This window comes from Molossus molossus, unplaced genomic scaffold, assembly GCF_014108415.1.
Source record: "Molossus molossus isolate mMolMol1 unplaced genomic scaffold, mMolMol1.p scaffold_m16_p_10, whole genome shotgun sequence".
Classification (NCBI taxonomy): domain Eukaryota; kingdom Metazoa; phylum Chordata; class Mammalia; order Chiroptera; family Molossidae; genus Molossus; species Molossus molossus.
In genome coordinates, this window is record NW_023425345.1 from 23,109,342 (window position 1) to 23,120,197 (window position 10,856).

Consider the following 10,856-nt stretch of genomic DNA (forward strand, 5'->3'; position numbering starts at 1 on the left):
GGGTTTTAAAGGCAAATAATTTTGTGCCATTGAAAAAACATTGAGGTTTTGGCCAGTTTGGCTCAGTGATTAGAGCATTGGCCCATGCACCGAAGGGTCTCAAGTTTAATTCCCCATCAAGGGCACGTATCTGGGTTGCAGATTCTATCCCCAGCCCTGGTCTGGGTCGTGGGGGAGGCAACCAATCAATGTGTCTCTCTCACATCGTTGTTTCTCTCTCCTCCTCCTTCCTTTCCACTCTATCTAAACAAATCAATGGAAGAGTATCCTTGGATGAAGATTACCAACAACAACAAAAAGACATTAAAGAAGTAAAAACAACAACAACAACATAAATACATAGTCATTCCATTCTTTGGGGAGGGGAGAGAAAGTGACAAAGTAACCTGGCAAACATCTCCAAAAAGAGAGAAATATTACAAAGCTTAGTTTCAGAAGCACTTGTTCACTTAAAAATGTTCTCTGCATTTAACAAATGCATTTAGACTACATATCTATGTAACCAGTTAAAAGTTCTTTTGTTTACATTCAGTTTCTAATACTGTTATCTAATTCCTTCAAATAGTGCAAATGCATGAAGGACACCTATCGTTGGTAGTCATTAAACAATAAATAATAACTCTAAACCTAGCTATTTTATTATTTCTGAATTTTAAAAAGTATAAAGTGCATTCAAAAGGTTTAAAGTCATTCTTCTCATTCTTGGACATATATATCCATCAATCTTTGATGTTTTCAGCTCATGACGAAGGTATTCCATAATGCAGATATTCCTGGAATTTCTCTCCCTCTTTTCCACAGTCTTGTTTGGAAGAAGGTTTCCAAAATAATACAAACTTTTTTTCACAAAGTCTTTATGAAAAATGTTTGAGCGTAGAGCAGCATCCATCAACACCCTTGAGTTTCATGATATAATAATCTGTAACCAAATACGATTCTTCATTATTTGAGGGGTTTACTACATATCCAGTGTAAACTCTTTCCACATTCTGTGCTGCTGGCCTCTGTGCTGTTCAGAAATGCACAGTTCCCTGATCCTGTAAGGTTGAACCTGTTAAACATGATAGAAACAAAGAATTATTTTCAGTTCATCATTTCCTTTCAGTTACATGAACATAAAAACTTTGTGATGGTAGTGGTCTCTGCATTTTTTCCCTTGAGTAGGAAGGCATGAGACAAGCCAGCCAGTCAAATGATCCCAGACTGATCTGGAGAGATAGTAGACAGGGATTGAAAGGAAGAGTATGTGGAAGGGAGGTACAAAGTTAAGAGTAAAGAGCTCTGTTTATTTGATTGGCAAGCCACCAGAGGAGGGTCTCTTGGTCATTTTTGAGTCCATAAACCCTTCAAGAAACAATTCCCAGAAAGTATACACATTCAACAAAACTACATATGAGTGCATGCAATTTTAAAAGGCTTAAGGCCCCTGAAGCTCATCTGTGGATATGATACCATAAGACACCTATTAAGAATTCCTTTTCTAGAGATTTGAATTTATTTTCTGTATCCGTAATTATAATAAAACAATTTAGATAGCTAGAAATTTATTCAACTATGAGTTTTCAGATGACAAAGATTAACACTAAACTTATAAAGTGTCCTTCAAACTTTAAAATGTAGTTTATTTACAGGTAACACAAATAAACTCATTATCTTTTATTCTGGGGCAAGTTTCCTTTCAGTCCCATAGAAGCTGCTAATTAGATATGAAAATGTTGTTCTTTATCCCTGTGGAGATGAGAACAAGGAATTCCCTCATCAGTGAAATATTAATATGAGATTGGAAGTGTTAGATTTTGTCTGCATCATCATAATTATTCCTGGAATATTTATAACTGAGTCTTTTATTCACGCTTATTATTTTTTTCTGAGATCCAATGACTAGAAGCATTTATTGAATGAATTCTAAGTAAATAAAAAGAACAAAATGATAAGATAAAAGCCTTTCTTTGAAGAATCCCAGAGGATCGCGAAAGCTGTTTCATAAAAAAGCACAATCTTCATGTAGAAGAGTGGGAAGAAGGAAAATGGTTTTCCTGAGTCACCAGCCTGGGAAAGATACAAAAACATCCTGAAACGTACCTGTTGAATTCGTTGCCATTTGCCCATTTCCATTTCTGACCATCATTTTTCAGGCCAATCCAGTGTTCAGCTCTGCCCACATACCGTTTTAAAAAGGTCTTAAAGAAATCACAAAGGGGATGCTTGTTAAACAACTCTTCTGGGTAAGTATATATAATAAATTCTCAAAAGCAGTTTCTCAAAAGCTGCATCGGAGATACAACAGCTAAGCTGATCATTTGTTTGCTCTATATAGAATGGACGCATTTGGACTTCTAGCCTTTGAAGCTAGGCATTCAAATAAATTTTACAAGACTAAATAGAACCCTCATTTTGACCTCGGACTAAGTTTTCCTACATGGGACATAAGTACAATGTCTTCTTCACTTATAAGGAAACAGAAGGAAATCACAGATAAGCTATATAAAAGAAAATAGCAATATTTTATGAAATTGTTTTCGAATACTATCTTACCATGTCCTCTTCAGAATCAATGAGAGCTAGAGTAGCACCAAGTTTGAAGCAAGAGTTTTGGGCCAAGGTCCAATTCTTTGTTGCATTGGAAATAAAGTAGCATTTCCTCTGGTATCCAATCCAATCATCTGAGCATGAAACAACACGGTTGTTTGATGATTCTGAAGGTTTATATTGGGCTGGACAATTGTACTGGCCCACTGTGAACAGGAAAATTGTTTGTTTTAGTAACAGAAGAAACAAAATACCCATAGCATGCACACCTAGTTTAGGTGATGCTGTGCTGTACTATTGATAAAGTAAAAGATGAAAAACAAGAAGGTGTATTCTGAGACGCATAGGAAGGCAGGTTCTCGCCTTATTAGATCTCCCATTGTGCCTAATCACCACTGTACAGAGTGTAAGAGAAAGGCTGGCTCTTTGGCCATAATGTCTGAAAGTGGTAGAAAAAAAAAATCTTGAAAATTGCCATAGACTAGAAAGGATAAAGTGCATTATAAATTTCAAGTAAGGTTTTGAATCTGAACGTAGAGGTGGAGGAATTTAAACTTCAGTAGACAAAACACTATGTTGGAAGATGAAGGAGAAAATAATTTGCAGGGAAATAATTCAGAACACAAAAAGCTTTATGACTGGAGATATTCTACAAAATTGTAAAAAATCATTTTGTAAAAGACACAAATGTATCTTGGTATAGTGAAATACTTTGAATACCATATGACAGTTGAGTCTGAGAGTTTCTAGATATATTCTTAATTAATGTATAAATCATAGACATTTTTCATACTTATAGAAAAGCCCCAGAGTTGTGAAGAAAAAAGAGCCCATGTTCACAACTGGTGGGAATATAAACTGCTAGAACCACTATGGAAAACAGTACGAAGATACTGTTCTTTAAAAATTAAGATACTGTTCTATTCTTTAAAAATTAAGAGTAGAATTATTATATGACCCAGTAACTCCTGGGTATCTACTCAAAATATTTGAGAACATTTATTCTCAAAGGTATATGCGCTCCTGTGTTCACTGCAGCATTATTCACAGTGGCCAAGACATGGAAACAGCCAAAGTGCCCTTCCAAAGATAACTATGGAATGCTGCTCAGCCATAAGAAAAGATGAAATACTGCCATTTGTAACAACATAGATAGGCCTTGGGAACATTATGTTAAGCAAAATAAGTCAGTCAGAAAAAAGCTAAGAGCTACATGATTTCACTTATATGTGAGATGTAAAACTGAAATTCATAGACACAGACAACAGTATGGGGGTTATCAGAGGCAAGGGAGTTGGAGGGTAGTAAAGGATAAAGGGGCCCAAATATATGATGTCAGAAGATGATTTGACTTATGTGGGCAGTGGGCACATAATGCAATATGCAGATCATGTATCATAGAAATGTACACTTGAAACCTATATGGCCTTATTAACCAATGTCATCCCAATAAATTTAATAAAAAAAGAAAAGCTTTAAAAAACTCAGAATGGTATTATATTAATCATTCAATGTACTTGGAATTATATTTAATATTTTTTTGGAAACCCACCATGTATGATACGTGGGATTCTCCTAAATTACTCAGAATTTCTGATTAATTGGACCAAGGAATCCCTGTTGATTTCAGCTGGGATTACAACAAACGCTCACATCAAAGAGACTCAATGAATTCATGAAATGCAGACCTACCTGATAAAGCAACGAGAGCTATGACCAACATAGTGATGATGACCACATTCACTACAGCACATGGAATGGGAACTTGAAGGGATCCTTCATGATGCGTTGCAAAGTGCAGACTGGCAGCATTATCTGAAGAGAGAAAGTTGGTGAATACAGGCAGGCTACAGAAGTAAGATAGGGACATATAATATTTTCTTGAGGCATTTCCTTTAAAAAGTAATGTGTCTCCCTATCTTCTACGAAATATATAAGTTAGTGAATTTGGACAGTTGATTTTTGGCTAGAAATGAAACAATATAGGCATAATAATGAAATCATAAGATATCTCCCCAAAATATGTACTTAGTAGCTACGAAAATTCTAAGTCTATCATAATTTTATTGTTTTAATCACAATAATTACATTTATTAAATACCTGATTACCTTAGATGACATATTTAAAAAATTCTAAGCATAATCCCTTCACCTCAAGGTATTTACTGTTTAGGAGAAATGATGTAAATGGGGGATATAAAATTTTTTGAATTAATATATTAATAACTAGAACCAGCATGACTGAAAATAAAAAGGTTGATAGTTTTTGGTAAAGTCGGTGCAGACATGAAGCAATTAAAATTTTTGTAAATTACTGATGGTAGAGTAAAATGAAAAATTACTTTAGAAAACTGTTTCTTACATAATTAAGAATACATCTACCCTATGATCCAGCAATTCTACTCCTATATATGTTCTCAAAAGAAATGAAAATATGTCTTAAAAATGCTTTGTATAAGAATGTTCTGGGAAGTTTTATTTTTAAGAGCCAAATCTTAGAAATAACCCAAATACACACCAACAGGAAAATGGATAAACAAATCATGCTAATATTCTTAAAAGGACATTCTACTTAGCAATTAAAATACAAAAGAACAAATGAAACTGCAACAAAATGAATACACTTTTAAACATTGAGTGAACAAGTCCATCTATAGTTGTATATTACATATTTTATTTACTATAACATTCAACAATAGGTGAACCAAACGATGGTGACAGAATTCAGAAAAGTAATTGCTTTTATGTGTGTAAAATAGATAATTTGAGTGGAAAGGAACATGGGAACTTTCTAGGTGATGAAAATGTCAAATGTTGATTGGAGTTGTAATTATATCTCACTAAACTGTACACTTATGATCTGTGCATCAATTGTATGTAAATTATACCTCAATTAAAATGATATGTGAATGAGCCCTGGCAGATTTGGCTCAGTGGTTAGAGTGTAGGCCCAAGGACCAAAGAGTCATGGGTTTGATTCCAGTCAAGGACACCTACCTCAGTTGTGGTTCGGTCCCTAGCCTTGGTTGGGGTCGTGTGGGAGGCAACCAATAGATATGGCTCTCTCACATTGGTGTTGCTCTTTCTCTCTCCTCTCTCTCTTTCTCTCTCTCCTCCCTCTCTGTCTGAAGATAAATGAAAAAAAATATCCTCTGGTGAGAATTAAAAAAAAAGATATATGAATGAACAGTAAAATTATTTGAATTTTTAAAGAGAAGTTAAAATAGTAGAGGAAACTAAAAGTATTAAAGATCAGAGATTGGGCAGAAATTAATTTTTTCATTTACCCTTTGTATAATGCTGAAACAAAGTAAAATTTTGATTTCACCAATAAACATATTTCTGTGGAAGGATTTAGAATATAAATATGATGTGAATGATGATTCTTAGTTACACACACACACACACACGAAAACCTAGAAGGATATCTGTTCTAAAATATAAATAAATAATTGAGAAAGGAGAGAAGGGGATTTTGTGACTCAGGTTTGAATTTGATTTTTGTTAGAAAGAATTATCAATTTTAAAAAATTTGGCCTCACAAGTAATACACAGTTCCCTATTATATTCTGAGAAACTGAAATATAAAATTGCTACTTAAATGATATTAAAATTCACTATTAGAAAACAGTCTAAAACTGTGAAAATATCCTGTTTTTTCAGTGTGGCTGACTTTCATAATTAAAAGCACATATCTTGAAATGCATGTATGTTGCCTTAAACCACTTCTCTAAAGTTAAACTGGGCAAAGAAATGTTGCTTTCTTTGACAGTAATTTACCATGTACCAAATGCCAACATCAGCTTCTGCTTCTGGGATTTTTCCAGTGATGATCTGTATTCAGATTTTTCATGAGATGCCTTTACTTCACTCCTACCTAGTTCTATTTCTTACAGCTTCTCAAAGCAAATGTTCCTCTTTTCACCGGAATCCAACTATTACCGGAAGGAGCCCTTGGTAGGTAGATAGCAAGTTCAGAGCTCTCTGTCTAGTTTCACTTCTCACCATGCTGCGTAGACTCAATGCAGCAACAGCTCTTGTTCCTGAGCCAGTACTAACTCATCCAAATAGTACAGGGACTCCAAAGTCCACCTTAGTCTGTTGGCTTATCCAGTAGGTAAACTGTGCAGATGACTTTCAGACTGTACTTTATATCCATTAGTAAGGGCTATTACTGGTCAGTTTGATTTATCACCTAGGTGACAAAATACTCCTCTCAAGAGTATACTTCTGGTCTGTTTATGGTCTCTGTTCATTAATGGAGAAATTGAAAATAAATCTACCATTTTATTTTGAGTCACCTAAGGGTAATGCCCAGTGTTTTTTCAGACCAATAAAGCAAGTATTGCCCTCTATTTATTGAATAGTTTTATTAGTATAATTATTATTATTATTTTTTTTTGGCAGTTCAACTGGGCCGTAAAGTTATGGTTATGTGGTTACCAAAAATGTTGTTGAGTTTTCGCTTATTATCCATACTTATCTGTGTTCTTAAGTGAGAGATGGGTTTATGGGAGATAATCAAAGCTTTTCTAATGCAAAAGAGTTTAGTAGACACACACTCTAAAAAAAACAAATCCCTTTCTCTACATTGTTTTAGCTCTGCTGTTGATAACACATCCCTTTATTACTGCTTACAAATAAACTCTGCTTCCTACATGCTAGGTTTTGGGGTATCTCAGTAATTAAAAAAGGAAGAAGAATAAATTTTAAAAAATCAAGAAAGCCTCACAGAAAAAAACATGGAAAAATTCTGGCATCATAGATAAAATGGGTCTCTGGACAGAATAGATAAATAGAAGAGAGGAAATAGTGCGTAGCTACAATACTCATATTTTAATTAAAAACAAAAGAAAGACAGAAAAATGTCTGATTCATATAGAATTTGAAGCCTGTGATTGGATGGATGGAACTGAAGGATAAAATGTAGAAAATATAGGAACAGAGTCCCAAAAAGAACATAGAAGCAGAAGATGGCATTTTCGATAATTCTTGCATGACATTCTCTTGACAAATTACCATTGGACAGTGTCAATGTTCAGATGCTTATATGCCTATTCTCTCAAAGACTGGAACCTTCATTTCTAGCAACTGGAAGATGCTTTCATGAGAACATAAGATGAGGCACACAGAAAGCATACAAAAGATGCAAAGTGAAGGCAATCAACGTAATTGTTTATGTGGAAAACAGAATTTTTGTAAAGAAAGTCAATGCTTCAGGGAACGTGTACAGATGGACATGGAAAAATGATAGAGAGTGCATTGGACTTGAGCAGGGAGTTTTGTAATAACTTCTAAAAATTGAGATAAAGCAAACTGAAACAAAGAAACATCTTTGAAGATCTGAAATTCACCTTTGTATTTCCTTTTATCTTAGAAATCCTTTCTTTTCATAGATAAATAAATACTTCTTCCCATTTTCTCTTTTATCCTGACTGACATAGAATGTAACCAAGATTTTCAAGAGACAAAGCCTCATTTTCTTCCCTAAGCACTGTTCCGGGGAGGGGCAAACGTAGGTTCGCAGTTGTTTGTAAGGAAAAATAATATCATAATAAATAAATAATAATACAAGAATAAACTCAGATAGGGAGGATGGTGTCTGTGGGGGGGGGAGAAACATCTGTAACAAAAATAAATTAATAATAATAAAAAAAAGAATGACTCTGTGCTTTGTGTACTTACAACTGCAAACCTACTTTTGCCCCACCTTGGATATATCATCTATATAGATAGTTATTACCAGCACATAAAAATAAGATCCAACTTACTTTGTCGTCCTCTTTCCAAGGAGCTGTTCTCTGTTAGGGAGCAATCTTCAGAATGCATCTTTCTTCTAGTCCTGGTTAATCTCAAATTAAGCCAATCTACGGTGAACTTCTTTGCTGGAGCTCTAGTTCAGTATCTGAGATATCTTAGCATTTATAGTCACATGTGTTGTCTCCGCCCCCTTCCTCTTGACGTCTAATCTCATTCAAGAACTCCAGTTCCCTTTAATTTATGCACCAGTGGCCCAGACATTTTACAATATATTGTTGTGGTGAGCTGTGGGCTTTCCCTGCTGTCTGACATGTGCTTTCTCACAACTGTAGGTGTAGCATGAAAAGACACATGGGATTTTCCCAGAACCTGTGACATCTTTCTTTAAATGTGTAGAAAACAAAAATAATTTAGGAGACAGCATATCAAAGTAAAACATTTAAAGTTAGAGATTCCTATCTTTGAAATGGAGATACTTTGGAGAGTAATATTTCTCTGGAATTCCATTTATTCATTTATTTAACTAATATTTATTAAACATCTATGAAATTGACATTCTTTAGAGCTAGAGGATTTATTGTTGGACAAGAATATAAACATCTCTATTATCATGGATCTCTAAGAAAGAGTTTTCTAAGGAATTTGTAAGTTGACTTTCAGAAGTCTGCCATTCACTTCTTTCTAGGGGGCCAGTTTTTCTTTAAAGATATCATTTAGTAAGTAGTTGCTTTAATGCAGGAAATAGAAACCCTGTGGCTGGAACTTCCTTTCTATGTTCTAAAGTTGTTTATCTTGAATTAACTGTTTCATTTATCTCCTGTTAGTTTTCATTTTTTTTGTCAAATATTTCTGTCATTTAAACCACTCGTTTTCCCTTGGCAGTATCTTATCTTCCTTTTTCCCCTAGCTCTTAGAGTATTTTTTCATGTATCTCTGAGGTTTAAGACATAAGTATGATTACTATAAAAAATATATTGTCATAGTATCTGTATTATACTAATTACTTATTCAGATCAACACAAAATAAATGCAGAATGTCCATGTATAGTGATTTAAGGAGAGGACAAAAATATCGCTCTGGTTAATAATGGTGCCTAAAATTTAATCATTAATATCACTTTTTTAGAGTAGAGATATTCTGTTTATACAGTAAGGCCTTTGTGAAAATGTTATGCTTAGGTGGGTTGGAAATTATCATCTCCTATAGGTTAGTTAGGCCATCAAAGTTATTTGTTTACCTAAGACACGAGGAGGTACATGTCAGTCCTAAAGGCTCTCTTTGTTTCCATTCTATTTTTCAGTCAGTTTCCTAGTATGTTTTCCAAATAGCAGCTAAAGGGTTTGTTTTGTAATTAAATGATATAATTTTGATGAGATGTTCAACTCTTTTCCTCTTTCCACCCTTAATGGCTTCTTATGAAATTTACTATAAAATTTAAACACCTTCTCATAGTTGAATAGGTCCATGATCTGGTTCCTGGCTTTTTTTGTTTGTTTGTTTGTTTGTTTTTAATTCTATTTATCCTATAAGCCATTGCTCTCTCTGACAGTAACCTCTTTGCTGTTTCATAAAAATTTCAAACATACTTTCACTAGGACGTCCGCCTTTTCTCTAAACGGTTCCTCCTCCCTCTACTTGCATGTCTTGCTCTTCCCTTCATTCTATTCACTCACTGTTCAACTTTCATCAGCCCAGTGAGGTCTTCACTTGCCTTTTATATGTAAAAGAAAAATGTCACATGCTAAGCTTCCACAAAGCTTTATATTTCCCTATACTATTTGTCAATATCTGATATTATATTATTATCATCTACTTCCCTTACTAGACTGTAAGCTGCTTGAGGCAAGAACTTTTTCTGAGTTGCTCTTTCTGTCTCTAATACCTGACATAGTAACTGGAACCCAGTGTGTACTCGCTATATACTTGTTGAATAAGAGAATAAAGAAATAAATGTGAATTATGAAAAAAACATATATAAAACATACGAGTTCCAAAATATAGAATGTTATTCAGGTAGACTTGTGGGACTGTAGGGTTGAGAAATATGTGATTTTAGATTGCCACTAGAGAGCCAGTGGACTTTTGAATACTGCTCATGAATGACGGAGGAGTTAAAGTTGGTACCTAAGGGAATAGATGATGCATTTGCTAATTTCTTTAGGTTACAACAACTTAGATCTTTAAAATGTGTATTTATCCTTCTAGAGTTGGAGATCTGGGTTAATGTCCACATGACGTAACTAACTATACATAACATATTGTGATGAATGCATGAGACAGTATTTCTACTATAAATATGAAACATTGTTGATCTCTTCCAAGTCTAGTGTATAAGAGAAAGAAAATATCCTTGAAGACAATGATAATCCTTCCCATGTTCTTTCCCACACGAAGCAAGAATTTTAAACAGCTGATTAGACTAACATAAAAATCATGACCCAGTTATACCATTTACTATTGTACCTTTTCCCTTCTAGTGATTCCCATATAAGTATGAAAATATAATTTTTTTAGCTGAACACCAACTATCTTTGAAGTTTGAATATTCCACAACAGTTAGGCAGGT

At 34.2% G+C, this 10,856-nt stretch overlaps 1 protein-coding gene across 1 annotated transcript; it reads right to left on the reverse strand.

Moving 5' to 3' along the window:
- Positions 1–284: 284 nt before the first annotated feature.
- CD69 (CD69 molecule) lies at positions 285–8,408 on the reverse strand. Its single transcript, XM_036252622.1, has 5 exons — positions 8,301–8,408; positions 4,222–4,344; positions 2,536–2,735; positions 2,083–2,180; positions 285–1,051 (listed from the first exon to the last, which is right to left on the reverse strand). Exons 1-5 carry the CDS (start codon positions 8,356–8,358, stop codon positions 943–945), a joined length of 588 nt encoding a protein of 195 aa, XP_036108515.1. The 5' UTR covers positions 8,359–8,408; the 3' UTR covers positions 285–942.
- Between the last annotated feature and the right edge of the window lie 2,448 nt (positions 8,409–10,856).